General features: G+C 41.8%; 1 protein-coding gene across 2 annotated transcripts in view; it reads left to right on the forward strand.

Moving 5' to 3' along the window:
• Positions 1 to 24,024, forward strand: part of ZFYVE1 (zinc finger, FYVE domain containing 1) — a 73,761-nt gene that overhangs the window by 4,938 nt on the left and 44,799 nt on the right. For both annotated transcript variants that reach the window (XM_006884710.1, XM_006884711.1), the window contains exon 3: positions 21,646 to 22,150. In XM_006884710.1, coding sequence (XP_006884772.1) covers positions 21,646 to 22,150 — 505 coding nt within the window. The remainder of the gene's footprint in view (positions 1 to 21,645; positions 22,151 to 24,024) is intronic.

Genomic DNA, 24,024 nt, shown 5'->3' on the forward strand with positions numbered 1-24,024 from the left:
CCCACCCCCTACCCCCAAATATAATCCACTCTGTAACCCTCATTGTATACTCCTACGATAAAACATCTTATATGAGCACATTGAGGTTTACCTCATTATTTAAAGACTGTCTCATATTTCATTAATTCCCCCTCATAATTTTAACTTGTTAATGGATATTTGAGTTATTGCAGCAAGAATCTGTTGAATATTCTTTATATCTATTTAGAAATTATCTCCTTGTCAAGTGAGAGATATGTTTTAAATTAAGATAGATTATTACCAAGTTTCTGAATGCATCTATATCTCTTGGGTTGTATCCTTGGCACATTCATGATTGTGAAGTTTGGTGCTGGGACTTGTTTTTTAGCATTGTAATGTGTGAACTGATTCAATCCTTATGATTAATCTTTTTTTAATTTTTATTTTTTTATGATTAATCTTAAGTATTAGTTTCCTATAGCAGTTGTAGTTACCATAAATTTAATTGCTTAAAACAGCACATTCTTTCACCATTTTGGAGACCAGAGTCCTACATTCCACCTGGGAACAGAGAATCCATTTTCTTACCTTTTCCACTTTCTAGAGGATTCTTGAATTTCTGGGCTCATGACCTTTCACCTTCCATTTTCAAAGCCTTCAACAAAGGGTTTTCTATTCTCTTTCTATTTCTCTGCTTCCTACCATCCCAGTTGCTGTTTGTGTCTGTATTTCTTCTTCTGCCTCCCTTTTGTAAAGACATTGGGCCTGTCTGGATATTGTTGTTGTTGTTAGGTGCTATCAGACCTGAACCTCCAGTGAGTTTTCAGAGGCTGTATATTGCGAGGGAGGAGACTGCCCATCTTTTCTCTGTAGTATTGCTGGTGGATTTGAACTGTGTGCCTTTAGTGTTGGCAGTGCAACTCCTTACCACGAGGCCAGAACTCCCTAATACTCTCTCAGTTTAGAACCATCTGCAAAGTCCCATGGGCATGTGAAAAAATGTTTGGGAGATAAGATTGTGGATGTCTCGGAACTCACTATTCTGCTGACCACACCCAGTAGATTTTGTTTTGTAGCTGAAGATAACAGAGAGATAGAGTAATTTGCCAAGGTCCTGCAGAAAGTGACAGAGCAGAGATTTGAACATAGATGTCCAGTTCCAATATTTCCTTGCCCTTAACTGTTAACTCTTGCAGTCTCTGAACTCTCTAATTGAGGTTTTCAAGAGCTCTGGTGGCACCATGGTTAAAATATTTGGCTGCTAACCAAATGGTGGGCAGTTCCACTGCTCTCCAGGAGAAAGATGAGGCAGTCTGCTTCTGGAATGATTTGCAGCCTTGGGAAAGCTGTGTGCAGTTCGACTCTCTCCTACGGGGTTACTGTGATTCCACTCGAGGGCAGTAATTCGGCTTTTGGTTTTGGTGTATTAAGCATTGGTTCAGCAATACTGTAGGACATCCTGAGGAGCAAAAGAAGCACACTAGTGCTAGTTGCCATCGAGCTGACTCCAGTTCGTGGTGATGCTGTGTCAGAGTAGAACTGAGCTCCATAAGGTTTTCATGACTGTGGTCTTCTGGAAACAGAATGCCAGACCTTTCTTTGGAGGTATCTCTGCTCTGCACAGACTGGAACTGATAGTCTTGCCCTGTAGCTAAATGGTCCAAGTCGGTGCCACCCAGAGACTGTAAATGAAGCCTAGTTCTCTATAAATGTAATATAGTGCTATCATTGAAGGCCTCCTTCATCATTGCAGTGAAGAGTCTATTGAGTTAGGCCTCTGACTTTCTGGTTTTCTTTGCATGGTTCTAGGCATTTGTGGGTTTTGATCATTTTGTATTTAACGTAAAAGGATTACTTTAGCAGCTGTAGGCTGTATTGCTCTATTTGATTTCTTCATATTCTGTGGTTCTAACATTTCTTGTGATTTGAGTAGTATTGTTTCTTTTGGAAAATCTTAAAGGACAAGATCCTCCTTTTTAAAGGTTAAGAGTTTATCATCATGGTTCAAATCCACCAGATGCTCTGCCGGGAAAGGAGGGACAATCTCCTCCTGTACCAGTCAGATCCGATTTGACGGTACACACACACACACACACACACACACACACACACACACACGAAATAATAATAAAAAAAATTTTTAAAAAAAAGAGTTTATCATCGTTGCCATTTGAGTGCATCCTCAAATGCTAAATTTGAAGAGAGCCTTATTTTTGGTCTCATAACCTTCTCTATTATTCTTTTTTTTAAGACCAGAAAGTTATTCTGGTGGCTCTTTATTGACACTTTTGCTGACACTTTTGCACATTAGTGAAAGACATTTTATTAATTTATCACATTTATTGAGTTTTTGAGGTATTAGGGATGCATGGTTAGTAAAAGCTTGATTCACACCTTCTTATAGTGTACTATTCAGGAGGTAGAAGGCAGATTTCACACATGAAAACACGTAAAAGACAGTTCCAATTTGATGTGTTACTAACTAAGGAAAAGTGACTTGAAGGACACTTTTACAAGATGGTCAGGGGAGATCTTAACAGAAGTGGCTTATTTAAACAGAACCTGATGGGTCATATTAACTGGAGAAATAGGCCTCTAGTTAGAGCGGATAGGAATATGCACAGGTGGGATGGCCAGTTTGAGGCATAAAAGTATTGTGAGGAGAGGGAGAAGTAGGGAATAGGAGTGAGCAGTGTGGAATGAGGTCTGTAACCAATGTGCCCTTGGAGACAAACATGGCAATGCTTCATCTTACATACCTTGGGGATATTGCTAGGAAAGACTATTCCTTGGAAAGGGACATCATACTTGGAAAGTGGAGGGTCACCAAAAGAGAGGGAGACCTTTACTGAGATGGATTGACACAGTTACTGTGAAAATGGACTCTGGAGGACATTATGCTGAGTAAAAGATCTCAGTCACAAAAAGATACTGCATAGTGCCACTGTTGTAGAATGAGACTGACATCAGGGTTTGGGTGAGACTGAGAAAAACTGGATAAATTATGTATACTAAATTGAAACAGATGAGAGAGAGAACAGTTTAAAAGCGATATATGATAGGGTATTATGGTTATCGCAAGAGTCCAGAATGAAGGTTGCATAGTGGAGTGTACTGGGGCGGGGTGTGTGTGTGTGTGTGTGTGTGTGTGTGTGGTGGGTGGACGGGGGTGGGGGGATTCTATACCAATGAAGGAGTTTTTCTTTCTTTTGCTTTTGGAAGAGAGGAGTGAACTGGGGGGGGGGAGGGACGGACAGGGAGAAAAGTGCAACAGTAAATGAATGGAAATCCAGAATCTCTGTAAATGTTCATTAAAATTAATAAAATAAAAATTTAAAAAACCCAAAAACAAAACAACCAACTAAACCAACAAACAAACAAAAAAGTGGACTCAAGTATGCCAGAGATGATAAGGATGGCTCAGGATAGGGCAGGGTTCAGATCTTTTGTCTATAGGTTCTCTCTCTGTGAGTCATATTCGACGACACCTAATAAGAACAGTAACAGTGCTGTCAAAGTTCTTAGAGACAAGGATGGTGAGACCTCAGCTCCCATACATTAGACGTGTTGTCCGTAAGAGCCAGTCCTCGATGCTTCTTCCATCTTCCTTGGCCTTCGGCTTTACAGTGAATAATTTTTTAAAAAAAATTTTAAAAAGAAACTTTATTTTTTTGTGTGTGTGTGTACTATCAAATTGGATCTGACTGGTACAGGAGGAGATTGGCCCTCTTTCTCTAGCAGAGCATCTGGTGGATTTGAACCACATACCTCTGAGATTGCAGTAGAGCTTCTTGCCACTAGGCCATCAGAGCTCCCTTATGGTGAATAATTTTAAAGCATGCTTAATTTTAAAAAAATTTTATTATTTTTTTGTGTGTGTATTGTCAAACCAGATCTGACTGGTACTGGAGGAGATTGTCTTCCTTCTCCAGGAGAGCATCTGGTAGATTTGAACAGCATGCTTCTGGGATTGCAGTGCAGCTTCTTGCCACTAGGCGACCAGAGCTCCCTAAGGATGGTTAGTTTTAAACTTTGGTTCCTGATAAGGTCTGGGAGTAAGCAGGTGCTCAATTGTGTGGGTCCTTGTAGGACATAGTAATAAGTTTGATTTTACTTTAAATATGATGGGAAGCACTTACTCTATGCTGGGAAGTTATATGATCAGATGGCTCTTGATTTTGCTGTGAAGTTATTTTAGAGGGAGCAAGAGGCAAAGTAGGAGATCACATAGGAGGCTTTTGCAAAATATGAAGTGGGAAAATACCATTGTGGCTTAGATTTAATTTAGTGTTACTGTGATGGAGAGAATTTGATCATGGGATAAAATTTGAGTATGCTGATGGGTGGAAAGATGAGGGAATAAGACGACTCAGTGATAACTCTTTGGCTCAGTATGCTAGATTTTATTGTCTTAAATTGATGAAACGAAAAGTCAATGAGAACTTGATTCACACACTGAATAATTAAATTAGCCTCATTAGTGGTAGTTCTCAGCCTGGAGTGGTTTTGGCTCCCCAGGACACTTTTGGCAAATGTCCATTTGATTATTACAGCTGAAGGAGATATTTACTGGCTAGTGGGGAAGGCTATGGTGCTATTAAATATACTGCAGTCCACTGGACTGCCCCCTACAATAAAGATTTATCTGGTCCACACTCACGGTTGAGAAACTGATCTAACAGATGAAGAAGGCTTGATCTAACAAGACAGATTGTGTTGTTGTTGTTGATTGCCTTTGAGTCAAGCATGACTCATCATTACCCTATGAACAAAAGGCCTGAAGCCCCTCTACAACTATCAACATTTATCATAGTTCATAGAGTTTTAAGTTGTGTTATTAGGTGCCGTCAAATTGACTATGATTCATAGAGATCCTGGGAACAACCGATTGGAACCTTGTCCTTTCCTGTGCAATAGAGATGGTGCAGGATGGATTCTAGTGAGGCGGGAAATAAGCCAGAAAGAAAAAAAATTTAATCAGTCCACCCATGTTTCCTTCATTTTTGCGATCTGTTCACACCTCAGAAATAATCTTAGCAAGCAAAGTCAGTATTCCCTTTTGGTTTATCTGGACCCTCAGTGGGGAAATGGTTGAGACTTTTCTTTGTTGTATTCATTGATTTTTGTAGACCTCAGTGGAACCATGGTAGGAAAACCAAAGGTTTTACAGATCTATTATTTAGAGCTCATAATAAATAAATAATCCACACCAGCGAGTCATCTATAATCTCTTAAAGCCAGAGGCAATACCCTGAGTAAATTAACGGAAAGGTTAGAAGAGTAAAATTCTTTACAAAGAATTCCTAGAAGTGGATAATATTTTCGTATGTGTTGTGTCTTCCAAAGGATTCACACATCTTGTCTTATAAACATTTATATATGAAGAAAAAGTGGAATCCAGTTTTTTCCTTTATTGAAAAGCTGTACTTTTTTCTTCTTCATAATGAATCCATTCCCTCGCACTCTCCAAACTCTGTGTCCTTCTTACAGGAGCACAGTGCAGCAGACCAACAAGAGATAGCAGCAGCTTCAGTTTCACTCCCTGACTTCTGAGGGGAACATTGTTGTTTTGTGGCCTATGACTCATAGTGACCGTGTGAACAATGGATATGAACCTTGCCTTATCCTGTGTCATCCTTGTCACCTCTGACACGGTCGAGTCCATTGTTACAGTCACTGAGTTCCAGAAAACTCTTCATGCCAACAAAACTTGAACTTCAGTTCCCTCGTGCTGAATATGCACGGGAATAAGGAAGTCCAGTCACGGGGACTCACCCGTGGGCAGTAAGAAGACAAGAAAGTGTTCACCTGGGACTGACCCTTTTGGTTCTCAAATAGGGCCTTCAGACCCTTGTAGGAGACTCTTTGGGAAGAGCCTTTATCTTTCCTATCAGTGTAGTTGGGGGTAGACCTTGTCTCATGGGGACCGCTCCTTTAAGAAGACCCATCACATTGCTTGGCTGCTTCACTTGTTTACAGTCCCAGAATAGAGCAGCTCAGAATACTGGGACTTTGCTTTTTTTTTTTTTTTTTAAAATTGGCTAAAAGAGGCATTATTTTAGTGGGATATAGGAATGGAAATAGCAGAGGATATTTTTCTACTGTGTGAGAGTTCTTTACCATAAACTGACTTTGGTGGTGTGACACATTTCTGTGCTACTTCTAAGTCTCATCTGCTTTTGAACTCCTTGGACCTGCCCTTGGGTTATGGGACAGCTTCTTGGGGTTTGGCCTTTTCCAGGCCCTTTATTTCAGATGTTGACTCGTACCAGAGGTGGGTGATTAGTCAAAGAACAGGTCAGTTGGCTTATATATAGCTAGTATGCAGGTTTGTAGAACTGATTCATGGCTAACCCTTCAGTAGGTTTTCAGAGGCTATGAATTGCACAGGAGAGGTTTGTCTGTCTTTGTCTGAGGAGCAGCTGGTGGATTTGAACCTTGTGCCTTTGGGTTGGCAGTGTGCCTCCTTACCCAGTATGCCACCAGAGCTTAGACATGTTGTCATTCCTGTTGATAAATCAGAAGTAAATGAATCACAGTCTTCTCAGTTGAGCGTCCCCATTTTTCTTTTCAAGTGACCAAACTGTTGGAGTGTGAGAACTAATTCTGGTGTTGCAGTCAGTTCTAGTTATATGTAAAAGTGCTTAGTATTGGTTTCTTGGGTGCCAAATAAAAATTTTAACAAAAGAAGACTCCAGATCTGCTTAGGGGATATATATAAAAATAACAAAGCTGTCATTGCATGTAGTATGAGTGCCTCCCTCCTCCATTGCTGCCTTTTATTCAAGTCAAAGCCCCTTTTGTTTAGAGTTGATGGTAGTGTGGAGGGTATTGTATTGGGATTACAAGGAACCACAGGGTTGAGGATGACTCAGACAAACAGAAAGATGAAAGAGCTGCTGTTATGTGCCTTTAGTTTTTGCTCAGAATCTTCTGAATTTTCTTGGACTTGGATTTATTCGGTTATAACAGGCTTCAGACATTTTATCTGGGAGGCTATTTTGTCTATTATAGAGCTGTTTAGAATTTGTCCCATGTAAGTTGGAGTCATTGTGAGTCAGCTTTACGGGGAATCTCTTTTTAACTGTTTAACATTATCACTAGCTTTTGGGTGATCCTGTTTTTTCTCCACTGTCATTTCCTTGAAGTGATTGATTTTTCAGGAATCGGGCAAACATTTTGACTTTTTGAGCCAGGGATAAAAGAACAGGCAGATTTTTTTTATTAAGTTGAACTGAAATGTTTTTCCTGCAGCCTCACCTGCCTTTGAGTTTATCCTGGAGGTGGTGTGATGAGGACACTTCAGAGGAGTGAACTTTCTTGGAGAATCTGCCTGCTTTGAGAGGAGCTCCCAGCAGATCAGTTCAGTCCAAGGCTAGACTGGCTAAATGTACTTAGCACATTTGATTGGTAGTCAAATCAGAAGAAAGCTATTGGAAGAGACCATGAAGACGGGAAGGGAAACAAAAGTAAAGAAAATTTCAGCAAGAAGAATTGGAAAGAGTTACGAGAAAAGGCATTTTGAAAGTAGAAAAGTGTCAATGCTTCTTTGAAGTTGAGAAGGGTGTTTTGTTAATTTTACCTCGCTTTCCAATGACCTTGGACCAGCAACTAATGACTTGTTTGTGTGGTCGGTGTGATGGTAGCTGGAGTTATTGGGCAAAGAAGTCTGTCTTTGAGCCATATTCAAGCACCTGGTCTGTGCATAATGACTAAGAATGATAAAAGAATCAATCATGCTGGAGAAGAGTATTGAACAGACTAAAGACTGTCAAGGGAACAATCAGATCTGTCTTGGAGAAAGTGTAAGCAGGGTGGTCTTTGGAAGCAAGGATGGTGAAACTTGGGACTTGTTGTCAGGAAGGGCCAGTCCTTGGAGAAGGACATCATGCTTGGAAGAGTAGAAGGCCAGTGCAAGCGAAGACTGTAGCAAGGAGTCAGGCGTGTCAGAGATATTGAACTTGCCTCAGGATAGGAGAAAGTTCAGTCTTTATAGGGTTGCTATGCATCATAGATGACTCAACAGCATGTAAGGACAATAATTCCACCTTTTCCTTACAAATTTTTACAATTACACTTATTTTTTTCCTTACACTCAATACTAAATTATTGGCACTGTTCATGGAATTTAGCTCCAAATTCTAGAAAAAAGCCAATGGAACCCCATTCTGGCATTTAGTGACAGATACTGCAGGTTAAGAGACACCATAATTATGAGCCAGTCAGTTGTCATGGAATGTTCTAGAAATCCCTCTTTACAGCTCAGTTCTTTATCTTCTGTTTGGTGAATATGTCATCTACATTGCTAAATCATTTTCCATAATCTCTGATAGATTTTCTTTCAAGGAGCTCAAGGCAATTTACGTATATCATTCAACAATGGTTCTAAACATTTATTGAGTGTCAGGTGGTTTATTAGTATGAGCAAGCTCACTATGCAAAGTGTTTTAAAATGAATATTCAGAGGTTAAGTAAATGCTAACTCCAGAAAGAGGGTTGGCAGAAGTCCTTTGGTTCAGTGTCCAGTGGTGCTGTAACAGAAATGCCACACATGAGTGGCTCCAACACACAGAAATGTATCTTCTTACTGTTTGTTGTTATGTGCTGCCGAGTTATGTGCCTGCGACTCATAGTGACCCTATGTACAATAACTCTGAGCTCTGCCCTATCCTGAGCCAGTCTCATTATCTCTGACACACTTAATCTTAGTAACTTACCCAGTTACTATGTTAGTCCATCTCGTCCAGGGTCTTCCTCTACTGTTTTGTCCCTCCACCCTTCCAAGGACGATGTCCTTTTCTAAGGGCTGGTCCCTCCTGGTCACATGCCCAATGTATGTGAAATAGAGCTTAAAAATCCTTACCTCCAAGAAGCAGCCGGGTTTCACCATCTCCAGGACAGACCTGTTTGTTTTCTTGACAGTCCATGGTATGTTCAAGTCCAGCACCACAACTCAAAGGTTTGGATTCTTCTTCTATCATCTCTGGTCATTGTCCAAATTTCTGATGCATAGCAAGTAATTGCAAAGAGTATGGCCTGGATAAGGTGCACCTTAACATGTTGCTGCACACTTTTAAATTGACAACCATGCTTTTTTCGATGCATTACCGTCATTTGCGGCAACCTGTAATCTCCAGACTAACATCATTGCTCTTTAGCACTTTGGAGAGGTCTCTGACTGCATATTTTCCCAATGCAGTTTATCTTTTGATTTTCTGACTACTGGTACCAAGAATGTTGATTGTGGAGCTGAGCAAGGTGAAATTGTGAACAATCTAAAGCTTTTCTCTATCTACCATAGGGTTGTCGGTTGGCCCATTGGTGAGAATCTTTGACTTCTTGATGTTGAGTTTCCATCCATATTGAAGGTCCTTGACCTTCTGCAGTAAGTGCTTTAGGTCCACCTTAATTTTGGCAATCAAGGTTGTGTTGTGTCATTTGCTAATAGAGGTTGTTGATGAGTCTTCCTCCAATCCTGATGTCACACTCCTCCTCATAAAGCCCAGCCTCCTGAATGATCTGTTCTGTATATAAATTGAAAAGGAATGGAGATATAGGACATCCCTGACACACATCTTCCTCATCTTGAACCATGCAGTGTGTTTCCTTGCTCTGTTCTGAGGGCTGCTTCCTGGTTCAAGTATAGGTTTCTCATGAGCACAGTCAGGTGTTCTGGGAATCCTATTCTTCTCAAGGTTGGCCACAGTTTGTGGTGATCCACAGTCAAATGCCTTTGCATAGTCAATGAAACACAGGAAGACATTCCTCTAGTACTCTCTGCTTTTAGCCATGATCCATCTGACATGAATCAGAGCACTGCCTGTAGGGGGAGGGCTTTCTCTCTCTGTTGACTTCAGGAGTAGATTCTGGTCTCTTTCATTTCTCCTCCTGGTTCTTTGGCAGTCTTCCTGTGGGGTGGCATCCATCCTCCCCGATCTGTTCTTGTTTCTGTGACTAGTCAGTATGAACCACTGAACTATTGATAGGCAAGCCCTTAACCACTCTGTTCTCTTAATTACTTACAGCATATTTATTTCCCCAGGGCTCTCCAAACATACTCTGTATCAAGTAGGAATCAGGTCCTTTTCAAGCTCTACCTTAGACACCAAAGATCTCCTTACAAAGGTGTGGCATCTATGAAGTTCTTAAGCATAAATGCTGAGAAGGGCATTTTAATGGTTCTCTGGTATAGTAATAAATCTTGGAGCCATTCTTTTGAGGACTGGATGTTTTCTTATACATAATACATTTATTATGCAATCTTATAACAGCTCTTTTAGAAAAAACTGAAATGCTTATACCCTTTCAAGGGAGAAGTGATAATAAGTGTTGAGCACATATCCTCTTGGTTCCATTATTCCTGATTAGTTAATGAGGCATTGATTGGCAATCTTCTCTACGGAAAGTTTTTACTTGAGAATGTTGTTGGGTGTCATCAAGTTGTTTCCATCTCACAGTGATGAAACCTTGTCTGACCCCACACTGTCTTCACAATCTCCATTCTGCTCAAGTTCATTGTTATAGTCATTGTGTCAGTATATGTTGAGAGCCTTTCTTTCTCTCAAGGACCTTCCATCTTTTCAGGTACAGTGTCACTTTCCAAGGTCTGGGGTCTGCTGGCAACATATCCAGAGTATCTTGTAGGAAGTGTTCAAGGCTTTGCTTCTAATGATAATGGAATAACATTCCATGGTAGTGGAAGCACTTGCCAGCTGCGGCCTACACACAAGCAGAGCTGCTACAGTGATTCAGTCAAGCTTAGACTTTGTGCATTTGTACTTCCCACTGGGCTCAGTGACTGACAAGTAGCACGTCAGTTAATCCTCACAGCAACATTGTGCAGTAGATGTGTTATTATTCTCACTTTACAAGTGAAAAGACTGAGGCCCCCCACAGTAACAACATTAAGGTTATTCTGTAAATGTTGAGGCAGGTGATTTGCATCCTTATTCATGATACCATACTGTTCCTTGTTCCAGAGGAAATATGACACCTAGACAGTGTTCCTTTAGCAAATATGTATTCCTTTCCTGTTGTATACCAGATACTGTGCCAGGGATACAGTGGCAAACAAAACAGGCCAGACTTCGGCCATCATGGAGTTTACATGCAGTGGAAAATGTCAGAACTGGGAAAAAGATGTATTTAGAGATTTGAGGAAGGGGAAAGATAGACATTTTAAGGTTGATAAAACTGCCATTGTATGATCAAGGTAGAAGAGGACTCTTCTGTCTGGTTGGTGCTTGTACTGCCAGGTCCTAGAGCTTTTGCCAGACCTTATGTCTACACACCAAGTTGGAATCAACTCCTAACTGACACTTCAGTGGGTTTGCAGAGGCAGTAATCTCATGGGAGGAGAGTGCCCCCCCCCCAGCTGGAGCTGCTGCTGGAATTGAATCATGTTGCTTTGAGTTGACAGCATAGTTCTTCACCACTAAGACACCATTGTTGTTGCTAGGTACCATTGAGTCAACCACAGTTGATTGTGACCCTGTGAATAACTGATCGGAACCTGGCCATCTTCACCATCTCTGGTACACTTGAGCCCATTGTTAAAGTCACTGTGTCAGTGTCTTCTATCTTTCATTGATCCTCCACCTTTCCAAACATGATGTCCTTTCCCAAAGACTAGTCTCTCCTAACAACATACCCAAAGTATATGAGACAACACTTCACCATCCTTACCTCTCAGGAACACCCTGGTTGCATTTTCTCCAAGACATACTTGTTTGTTCCCACCCATGGACTTGTTATCATATGGGATATTCGGTACTCTTCTCCAATACCACAGCTCAAAGGTATTGGTTCTTCTTCTGTGATCCATACTCATTGCCCAACTTTCAGATGCACAGGAAGTAATTGAAAAGACTATGGTTTGAATCAGATGTACTTTAGTCTTTAAACTAACATTGCACTTGGGAGAGGTTCTTGACTCTGTTACCAGAGCTGGCCAAATATGAGTTGTTGTTTGCTGTAGAGTCAGAACCAAGCCATAGCCGACCCTCTAGCAGGTGCGGGTTTCCAGAGGCAATTTAAATGGTACAGGAGATTGCCCATCCTTCTCCCTTGGAGCATCTGGTGGATTCGAACCTCATGCCTTCAAGACTGCAGTGCAGCTTCTTACTGCTGGGCCAGTAGAGCTACCAAATATGAGTATGCCATGCCATTTAAAAAGGAGGGCTGGATTTTCCTTCCTTCCTTCCCTGGAAGATGACTTAACCTTGTTGATCTTGCAAATGAACTGGGTATTTCTAGCCTACTCTAGAATCCACCCTTGCTTGGAAATCTTTGCATTCACATATAAATTTGAGCTGAATTGGATGAGTTGGGTGTGGTCAAGGAAAAACTGACCTCAAGCTGAAAATTACTCTTCCTACAGCATTTGTTTAGGGAATCATCTCTGGAGGGAAAATTCCCTTCCCTGCCAAGGTGGCAGGGTCTTTGAAGCCATGTGTCAGAAGCGCCACTTAGTAAAAGACGTGGGAGCTATGAAAACAGACGTGAGAATTCCTGCCTCCTCAAAAGACATGGGAGCTATGAAAACAGACGTGAGAATTCCTGCCTCCTCAAGTAATGGAACACTTTGGGGACACGGAAGAAAGTGAACTTTGCTCTTCCCAGCTGTGCTCAGTGAGGCCAGCCTTGTGACTTCATCAGTCTAAAGAAAACATTTGGTTGAGAAATGATTGTGTTTTTTTTTTCACAGGAAAGGCTATCAGCTTGTTCATGGATAAGCAGAGATACACAGTCTCCTTAGATTAGAATGAAAGGAGATTGAACTTGCTGGGTTGGGGAAGTAGGTTCCTTACATTTTCTTGCATTTGGGGTTTGCAGTTGGAATGGATCCTCCTTATCATTTGGACTTTAAAAATAGATGGGCTGGCAGGGGGTGAAGGAAATGGGAAAGATCCAGTGTGAAAAACAATGTATATGAATTTTGTAAATAAACCAGTATAAAAAATAATAGGTTAGTGATCTGTTTGACATGATTAAAGTAGAATTCTGTTTGAAAAATTAGAACTTGAATTTTTCTTCAGTAGGATGAAACTCGGGTTAGATTTTTCCAGGAAAGGATTTCCTCACCTTCCACTTTCCTTCCCTTTGCCCTAGAAGACAGAATTTGTTCTGTGTGTTCTGTGCTTATGCTGGTCTGACAACACCAGGTTAGTGCAGACCACTAGACGAAATATGATATGTGTCTGTTGATTAAATGAGGTGCCATACATATATTTGCGTAAGTAATGTGCCCATTACATGTTTTTGCATACCCAGCACATGACTCCTACACCCTATTTTTGTAAGTGTGTGGTGCAAGTCATTTCACATGTTGCTGACTTTAATGCCTTTCCACCCCCTGCCATCCAATGGATTTAATGTTGGTACCTCTTGACACAGATTTGGTTTCCAGCAACAAACCGTCACCAGCCTGCCCTCAAGTTTCCTAAAGCAGCCCCTCTCCAGGGAGGATTTCTTCCTAGCTATGCAAACTGCTTTTTCTAGGGAAAGGAGGGGGGAAAAACCAAAATCACTTTCTCATTGCCATAAAGCAGCCCTCACCTAGTGTGTCTGGGCTCAGCCCAGTGATGTCTGAGTCTGAGCACTTTGGACCAGAGATGCCATTCAGGCTAGGGATGCAGGCTCCCCATGGCCGTGCCCTGTCTGTCAGCCACTATGCTTAGGCCAGTTGTCTCCTGCCTGCACAGATGCTGTGGGTGGATGTAAGGACCTTGATGCAAAGGGATCATGTATCCTTCATGCAAATGAGACTGATCCCACCGACTGCCTGGGAACCGGATAGGACCTAAGCAGTGAGCACTCTTAATGTCATATGAGGATGTTACTGTGCGTCCTTGGTCACATGCAGGAAATAGCTCTTCTTGCCCACCGGGGGACTACCCTAGCCTTTGCCCACCTCAAGACTAGCTCTTACCTGGACTGTGGTGGTCCTTTTTACAGCCCCTCCCTATCTTCTGGCCATCTTTGTGGAGTTACATCTGAGCGGAGATGGGCTGTAAGCAACTCTGCTGCTCTTAGGCCGAGCTGGAAACTGCCCCAGAGCAAAGGAACAATTTTATTTTCCAATTAGTAGGGTATTACCAAACTCTATCCCTGACTTCTGGGTTTTTGTGTTTTTGTTTTTTTTAAATCCAGGATTTCTTGACCATTGTTTCTATCTTTGTTAGATGAAATTGATAAAAAGTAACGTTTTTAGACTATTACAAAGAGGATGAATGAGGCTGAAATTTGTTTCTGGATATCTGAGACATGGTATATGTGTGAATGTGCTATGCTGAAAATTTCCTCCCCTCAATTTAAGTTTGTAACTTATGTACCTTTTGTGTGTATGTTTTATTTATGTGGGCACTCTATTTGTGAAAAATAGTGGCGGTCACATTCTAGCTTCTGGGCTAAATGGCCCCAGTTCTAGCAAAAGCAAGAATCTTGTTTACTTTCTCTGGATTTTCTTTCTTCATCTGAACTCAATGAAGGAGGGAAATGTAATAAATAAAAGCCATTAATAGGAACTAAACATTGAGAAGGATGTTGATTATGGATCCAAGTAAGAAGAGGTCATGGACAGTTTCAATCTTTTCTTCATCCTTCTTGATGTTGCCTTGGCTTTGATACCTTTGGTACCAGCAGTCAGGAAATTAGGAAAAGTATTACACTAGGAAAGTCTGCATTCAGGGACCTCTCCAAAGTACTGAGTACAGTGATGTCCATTTGAGAACTAAAGTGTACCTTATTCAGACCCTGGTCTTTTCAGTCACTTGCTATCCTCTTGACAGTTGGATAGTGAATAAGAACGCTATAAAAAGAATAGATGCCTTTGAACTGTGATGCTGGAGAAGAGTACTGAGTGTCCTGTTGCCTGCCAGAAGAACATGTCTTAGAGGAGGTGCAGACAGAATGCTCCTTGGAGACAAAGATGATGAAGCTTTGTCTCCCATACTTTGGGTTTGTAACTGGCAAGGATTCTAAGGCTTCATCTAACATACTTTGGATGTGTTGCAAGGAGGGACCGGTCCTTGGAGGACGTCATGCTTGGGAGGGTGGAGGGACAGCATAGGAAGGGAAGACCCTCTATGAGGTGGATTGATTTAGTAACTGGGGTAATCGAGGTGGGTATGTCAGAGGCAGTGATATTGGCACAGGACAGAGCAGAGTTTAGGGCTGTTGTACATAGGGTCACTATGAGTCTCAAACGACTCGACAGCACATAACAACAACAACAACAATAGCAGCAAAGTTTGGGAATAACATTTGACTCGGAATCTCATTTCATTGAAGATGTATAAAATACAATAAAACCTGTGGGAGCTAGACACACCTGCCAGAGAAAGAAAAGGAAGAAATTCTTTCTGTTTAATGTAAAATAGTTCTCCTCCTAATTAGAGAATGATAGAAAAGTAGTGTCTGCACTCTCCCAAAGGCTGATAACTTAGGAGACCCAGAAAAAAAGGTGATCCCATTAAATTCTGGCTCTTACACGGATCTCTGTAGTTATTTGTTGGTCCAGGGATGAGATTTGTTCTAAGCATTCCATTGTGATTCAGAGCAACCAGGCTTCCTGGGTGTTTTCTCTTTGCTTTGGTGAGGGGGCCAAGGTTTACTCTCTGTCTTAGGGAACACCTTTATAAAAATTTAGAGGACTGCATGGTTTTGATTGGTGCAAATGAAATCCTAAATCCTTTTCATTCTGACAGATCAGAACTGAAAAGACCTCCAGGTTGTATTTGGGCTTAAGTTGTAGCTCAAGAGTCTGCTTGTGTTTCTTGACTTTTCCTCCTTCCCAGGCTCTTGACTTTTCAGCCTTTCCACATCTTTTGCTTTTCGAGTCCAAGACCACTTTGGACAAAACTTCACACGTTCCTCTTGGACTACTTCTCTGTGGACAGAGGAGGAAGGCTCTTGGCCAGACTATCTGGAGGCTGACCTTTGCCTATTTGAGTCAGAGGTTGACTGTTGGATACTTTTCACCACCATGAACTACTTTGAATTTGGAATTGCATTACTTAATAAATCATTAAGTACTCTTACGTTTCATTTTATAAACCCAGCGTGGGGTAAACAGAATGCTTTGTGGATATGATAGGTAGTTAGATATGTTGAGTTTTTTAAAGATTAATAGGATATTAGATGGTTACTATAGTAGATGCCCCCATAAAGCCAGTCAGGTAGAATTAGTTTAAACCCAAAATGTCTAGTTGGTTTTGGCTCATAGTGACCCTGGATCCATTTTCTGAGACTGTAAATCTTCAACAGCGGGAAGACCACAGTCATCCTGCTCCTGTGGAGCAGCTGGTGGGTTTGAACTGCTGAACTTTTGATTAGCAGTCTGATTCAGTGCATGCTGAGCCATCAGGGCCTCTTTAGAATCAATTTTGCTCCCACTGAATTGCTGAATTAAGCCTGCATGAGCAGTATCTAAACAAAAGGCAAGTCCCAGACCAACCACTCCTGTCCCACACCTGGGTATTTTCCCAAGGGACTGTACCTTAACTGCTAAGGTTAACTTTGTAATGGCTAACATTAATGCTAATTATGTGCTAGGCACTTATCTGGGCCCTTTCTGGTGGTGTTACATGTCATCAAGTCAGTTTTGACTCATGAAGACCCCTATATGCTGTTAATGGAGGCCTTCTAGGCTGTAATCTTTTTGGGAGCAGAACACAGGCATAAAGGACAGCTAGTGTGTTCAAATGAAAGACTTTCTGGGAAGGAGCTGAGTGCTTAACTGTTGCACTGACGCCTTACTGGGTATTTGTTTAGTCTTCTTGAGATTTCCTACAGAGCCCTGGTGGCGCAGGAGCCGAGATGCCTTGGACCGGAGGCTTGTGACAGGTTTCTGAAAAGGCCCAGCTTCGAAAACGCTGGAGAGCAATTCTACACTGTACACATGGGGGTGCCACAAGCCTATCAGATCTTGTTCCTGACGAGTTGCAGGATCTGTTTTCTTGAGTCAAAGTTTACAAATCATATTGGTTTTTCATTCAGTTCCTCATACACATTTTGAGTGCCCCCCCCATTTTGTTTTATAAGTTTGTAATTATAATTTCATTTGCTTATTCAGACACTCTTTGTTTTATTACAATTGATTGCTGTAATTAACTAATTACAGTGTCTGATCAACCCCTTATTAGAGTGCCTTTCCCTACAACTGGCTTATTGATTGATTAATTTTTAATCATTTCTCCTTCTCCTTCCACCTCCGGTAGTCATTATCCTGGGTGGATGTTTTGTGAGTTTTAAAAATGAAGCCACTTTTCTAAGGTCACACTGTGCCAATGCCACAAGTAGACTTGGGGTATTTTGGGCTTGCCTGAGGTCCAGGAGATGGTCTAACATACTTAGAGGGATTGATGATTTTGGTATCTTCTTGCTTTTGATATTGTTTAAGGATCAAGGGCCATTTCAAGCCTGTATGAAGTTGGATGAGATGATCCGATGACAGTGGTGAGGGCTGGGTAGTTTATTTTACTCCAGGAGTGGAGCAGAATGAACTCAGGATCATTAACTGAAAACAGGCCAGACTTGTAGGGCAGGAGCCTCATTTCCTTGACCCTCCTTCCTGCACCAAATGGACTCTTATCTTTTCTTTACTACCCCTCCTCCTCCCTTCACCCACTACAAGCCACTCAGCCCTCCCCTTAGGGGGAAAATGCTCAGTATAGGGATGACTTAAGTCATCCTTATTACTAGAGATCCTTAGTACTGTGCGAGGGCTGGGGGGAGGGAAAAGGCAGGAAAAGGGGCACGAAGCGTGGTTTCAGTTTGCCTGGCAATTTCTTATTTATTTGATAAGTAGCATGCACCCAATCAGGCAAGGCACAGATGACAATCTCATTTTACTTGGGAGTAGGGGAGGCGTGGGGGGCCAATGGGGAAATGTCATCAGTGCAGGTTAAATGATTGTCCCTGGCTGGCTGGTGGAAAATCCAGCCTAGTGCTTTGAGCCTCTTCTGCTAGGGTTTTTGTCCTGAACTCAGATGCATACTCCTAATGCATAAACAGTCAGGTTAAACATTCCCTGCGATATTATTTTGACAGTATCCCCAAATGCTGACAGAATGTTTTCTTTTCATCCCAAATGAGTTTCTTATTTATGTGCTTTATGTACATTATTTGATTGGAAGAAAAAAAAACACCCCAAAACCACAATACAAAAACCCAAACCACAAAAGGCGGGGAAAAAATCAAACCTGGCACATCAGACTTTTTTCTCTTTTTCCTGGCTGGCTTTACAGAAGCAGAACACCAAGTCTTTCTTCCCAGATTCGGCTTGGTGTTGGGTGAGACTGAGTATGGTTGGTGTGGTAGACTGACTTGCCAGGCCCTTCTTAGGTGTTAATGCCAGATGCTTTTTGACTTGCAGGCAGTGAGTCAGAGTTGAACACAAACTGTTAGTGCCTCCTAGTTAATTGTTGGAGAGTACTGTGGACTGTCAGAAGAATACCAGATGTCCTGGAGGAAGTGCCCAAGGTGTTCCTGAGAGCCCTTTGCCTTATGTACTTTGGGCATGTTAGGAGGGACCAGCCCTTGGAAAAAGACATCATGCTTAGAAAGGTGGAAGGTCAGTGAAGAAGACCTTCAGTGCGATGGATTGGCACAGTGGCAATAACAGTGGGCTAAGTATATCAGAGATGATGAGGATGGCACAGGATAGGGCAGAGTTCAGATCTGTTGTTCAAAGGGTTGCTCTGAGTTGGAGCAAGTCAGTGGCACCCAGCAGTGGTAACAGTTAGTGGTAGTTAGCTGCCCTGGTGACCTCACATGTTACAGGGTAGAACTACTCCGTAGTGTTTTATTGGCTGTGGTTTTTATAGAATTAGATCACGAGACCTTTCATCTGCAGAGTTGCTACTCAGTAAACATGAATCTTGAATCATTTCATTCTGTCCCTATTTGCACCCACGTGCTGCTTTTCAGGTGCCTGCTCTTAGCAGCTGTTTGGTGGGTTACCAGAGCCATGACAGAGTTGGTTTCTTTGGGGAGAATATTCCTTGGCCTAGTTTTTCCTTCACTGTTTTGAGGTGGTGGGTGGCTCTTCCAGCTGGCCACCCTGACCTCATCTGACTCTTTGCTGCTTGAGGTTTATGGGGCTTTTGTTTTGTTTCTCTTGCTTGCCAGCTTAGCAGCTTGGAACCAGGCTGGTTGAATGACACAGACCCAGAGTGGGTTGTGCCATGTAAATTCTTGGCCCTCCCAGCTGTCTGGTAGATGAGTTAGCTCATCATCAAATTGATGGAATGTTATGTGTGTTAAGCCCTGGAAGATGTGGAATGGAGAAACATGGTTAATATACTCAGCAAGGTGCCTAACATTCAATCATTCAAACTGGATATTGAATTCCTGTGTGCCAAGCTGTGTCTAGGAATGTAAGGATAAGATAGAGATGGTCCCAGCCCTTATCCTAATGGCATTATCAACTGCAGAGAACAGTTAGTGGTATTAACATTAAGACTCTTAATAATGCAACAGTAATGATGTTATTACTAGAATGATGAGTGATTTACCACCTTTTTGGATTTATAACTGGGGGGTGGCTCATCATACTGTCAGACCAGCTGTCTGTCTGCATTCCTCTAGCAGCTCTTTATTAAACTAGCAGACTTGAAAATCTGAATTTTGGTTTTATTTTCTGATGGCTGGAGGATGCTTGGGCTGTTTATAATTCCTTTAACTGGGGGAGAACATCCTGGATTGGATTGGGAGCCCTGATCCTGGGCATGCTGGAGTCCCGAGATGGGAGGCTTGAGCATCTTAATGGAGCTTTGCTATGGCATCTCACTGGCACCCAGTCTTTCTTTCCCTGGTCCAGGTTTTTTGTAAGAACTGCAGTGCTTTTTAAGTTAAGCAGAGCATTAATGGGTGAGTGAAATTGACCAACAAGTTCTTTTGTTTGTTTTTTCTTTTTTCAAATAATAGCTTTATTTTTACATATTTCACATGCCATGAAATTCACGCTTTTTGGATAAAGTATTTGTCACAGTGAAGAAGTGAGAAAAGTACTATGAAGTACAGTGTGAAGATTGTAATGAGTGTCATCAAACAGTGTGTGAGTGGCTGAGGGGAGACTCTGTTTGCCCTGTAAACTTTGACTCCAGTAACATTAAAAATGTTAAAAGAAACCAGTAAACTGCTAATCTTGTAGATTTTGTATTAAAGTAATCCTGTTTGTCTGCATATGGACATCTTAAGAATATTAATAAATTTCACTAAAAATAGAAATTTAAGATTGTTTCTCAGTATATTCACATACAGAGTTGTGCAACTGCTGTTTCCATTAATTTAAGAACGTTTCATCTCCCCTGAGTGCCTTCTCATTAGCTTACAGTTCCAATTAGTTTCTATTGGTCACCTTAGGAAACCAGAAATCTACTCTCTGTCTCTATGGATTTGCGTATTCTTGACATTTTATATAAATGAGATTATGTACTATGTGGCCTTATATGTCTGACTTCTGTTCCTTAGCATGTTTTTAAGGTTCAGCCATGTTGTAGCACATATCAGTACTCCACTCTTCTTTTATATATGTTATATATGTTATAACAGTTTATTCACTCATCATTTGATGGCCATTTGGGTCCTTTCCAGTTTTTGCCTGTTAGAAGGAATGCTGCTGTGAATATCTGTATATAAGTTTTTTGTGTGGACATGTGTTTTCAGTTCTCGTGAATAGATACTTAGGAGTAGAATTACCGGGTCACATGGTGACTGTGTTTAAATTTCTGAAGAACTGCCAAATGATTTTCCAAAGCAGCTGCACCATTTTGTAATCCTACTGGCTGTGTATGAGGATTGAAATGTGTCTGCATCTCACCAGCATTAGTTATTATCTGAGTTTTTTTATCATAGCCATCATAATAGGTGTTAACTGACATCCCTTTATGGTTTTAATTTGCATTTCCTTAATGAGCAAGAGACATCTTTTCATGTTCTCATTGGCTATTGTTCTGTCTTCTTTGGGGATTCTTTCCATCTTTTGTTCAATTTTAAATTGGACTGTTTGTCTTTATTGTTGTGTCTTAAGAGGATTTTGTGGTTTTGAGTGTTTTTTTTTTTAAAACATATTCTAGGTACTAGTCCTTTGTCAGATGAATTCTTTCCAGTTATTTTTTCCCATTGTCTTTGTGTTTTTTTGATGGTGTCCAATTTATCCATATTTTCATTTACGTTTGGCTCATATTTAAGAAACCATTCTCTAATCAAAGGTTATGCGGATTTGTTGTCACGTTTGGCATTGTCAGGTTGATTTGGCAACCCCATGTGATGGAGGAGAGCCATCCCATGTTCTCTAGACTCTATAGGAGCAGATCTAGAGGTCTTTTTCCCTCAGAGCAGTTGAGTGGGTTTGAGCAGATATTATTTAAGTTAGCAAACTGATCTCTTAACCTTTTATGCTGTCAGGGCTGCTTCATGAAGATGTTTCTTCTATGGTTTCTTTAATGTTAGCTCTTTCCTGACCTCTAAGTTCTTCTATTCACGTGGGCTTCAGAAGTTCCTTGACACTGTTTGCTAGGGGGAGTGAATGGGATGGGGGTAGGACTTCCTTTCCTTACCACCTTGAAGAGCCAATCAAAGGCCTTGATCCTGGGAAGCATTGATTCCTAGGTGTTTCTAGCTTTTTTGAAGTTTCTATATCTCATTTCATTGTCTTTTTTTTTTTTCTTTTTTGGTAAGGTAATGAATGAAGAGGACTTTATTAGGAAATTGGACTGCAAGCCTGATCAGAATCTGAAGGTGGTTTCCATTTTTGGGAATACTGGTGATGGAAAATCTCATACTCTCAACCACACTTTCTTTTATGGCCGTGAAGTCTTCAAAACCTCTCCTGCACAGGAGTCCTGCACCGTGGGAGTGTGGGCAGCATATGACCCGGTCCACAAAGTCGCAGTGATAGACACGGAAGGGCTTTTGGGGGCCACGGTGAATATAAGCCAGAGAACACGACTGCTGCTTAAGGTCTTGGCCATCTCAGATCTGGTCATCTATCGAACTCACGCAGACCGACTCCATAATGACCTCTTCAAGTTCCTTGGGGACGCCTCAGAAGCGTATCTGAAGCACTTCACTAAGGAGCTCAAGGCCACCACTGCCCGTTGTGGTCTGGATGTCCCCTTATCCACCCTGGGCCCTGCTGTCATCATTTTCCATGAGACTGTACATACACAGCTGCTGGGCTCTGGTGAGTAAGTAGATGGGTGCTATGGTATAGACTGACCTTTCTAAGAATAGAGAAGTAACCACTGGGCTGCATATAGCAACTTGGTGGTAGTGGATTACCCAGCGCACCCCCCCCCCCAAAAAAAAAAATTCTGTCCAGGCAAGGTACACAGGAAGAGATCAAGAAGGGTGGAATGTGCAAATCTGCGTGTAGATTAAGCAGGGTGCGGATTGCAGGTTAGCCCTTGGTGTTGGCAGTGTAGATGTCATTGGGCTCTGCATAAGAGCAGTGTCACTGGTACGGTGTAGGTGAGAGCCTGAGGAGAGCGGGATCTACAAAGAATATGAAGGTAATAGAGACACCGAGTCTAACTCTTTCAGAGCTACGTGTGAACAGCAGAAAAGTAAAAACAACTGGAGAGATAGGTGAAATTTGGAAGCATTTTCTTTTTTAACTTGTTTTTTTTATTCATTGTTGCTCAAGGAATTTTCTTTTTAACAACTTAAGGTGTAAGACTATAGACATTGGTGTACTGGTGGGAATGATTGATTAGAGATGGAGGGCTTGCTGACGTGGGAGAGAGAGAGCAGGAACAATTGGAATGGTACACAGGTTAGCCTTGTTGTTACTGTGTATACTGTCGAGTCAGAACCAACCCAGAGGTGACCCTCTGCTGGGTTTTCAGAGGCAGTTTTAATTGTGCAGGGAGGGTATTGCTCATCCCACGGAGCGACTGGTGGATTCAAAACATGTGCCTTTGAGATTGCAGTGCAGCTTCTTACCACTGGGCCAGTTATGCTTAAGAGCACCTATAGTTCATTCAGTAGGAATAGCTGAGAGGGTGTAATACGTAGGCACATTTGCAGGTAAGTAGGAAGATGTGGTGGTGGTTGTTGTTGGGGTGTGTGTGTAAGTTCTTATTGTGTCTATTTTCTTAGAGAAATAGGAATTGAAATCACCACCTGCGTGAGAGGACGAGGGAACAAGAATAACAACAGTAGTTCAGTGTGAGGGGCAGGGAACAACAGTAATATTGGTCCCTAAAACAGTCACACAATATACTTGTTTATTTAATCACCCATGGATTATTTGTGTGCAGTGTCCTGTGCTAACCTTGGGAGCACAGAACTGAAGGAAAAACCCAGTTTCTCCCTTCCAATAGCCAATAATCTTGCTAAGTCCAGGAGATGTATTAGATGTAAGTACTGGAGCCATGGATGTGCAGAGAAGGACATGAGAAGGAGGAAATGACATTTTGGACTTTGGGACACTGGCTAGCTAAAGGAGGGGAGGAAAGACGTTCTATGAGAAGCAGACAGACACCTGGTGAAGTTGTGTTCAGGAACTGCAGGTGGTTCTGCAATTGTTTGTTGGTTTTGAGTGGTTTCTAACTCAGGATGGGTCCATGAATGGAGAACAGATCTCCAGACTTGTTTTCTGAGGGGTCTCTGTGTGGGACCTTTTGGCTGGTAGTTGTGTACGTAATTGTGCCACTCAGAGACAGTTGAGTGTGACTCCTTGTTACCCTTGAACAGCACGTCTGGACTTTTTGTGCCATCCTCTCCGTGTCTGACGTGCCCTTTGTTACAGTCAGTCTTGTCTTGGGTCTTCCGCTTTATCCCTGAGCCTCCACCTTTCACACCATAATGTCTTTCCCGAGGACTAGCCCGTCCTGACAACATGCCCAGTATACAGGAGACAAAGTTTCCCCATCCTTGCTGCTGAGGTGTGCCCTGGCTGCACTTCCTCCACGAGTTTTGTTTTGGGGTGTTTTATTTTGGGACAATTCAGGGAGCACTAGTGGCTTAGTGATTAGGAATTTTGCTGCCAATACAAATGTATGCAGCTCACTCTATTGGAGAAAGATGGACATATCCTTCCTGTGTGATTTACAG

The sequence above is a fragment of the Elephantulus edwardii genome, unplaced genomic scaffold (genome assembly GCF_000299155.1).
Source record: "Elephantulus edwardii isolate Elephantulus edwardi_28Jun2011 unplaced genomic scaffold, EleEdw1.0 scaffold00037, whole genome shotgun sequence".
Lineage (NCBI taxonomy): Eukaryota > Metazoa > Chordata > Mammalia > Macroscelidea > Macroscelididae > Elephantulus > Elephantulus edwardii.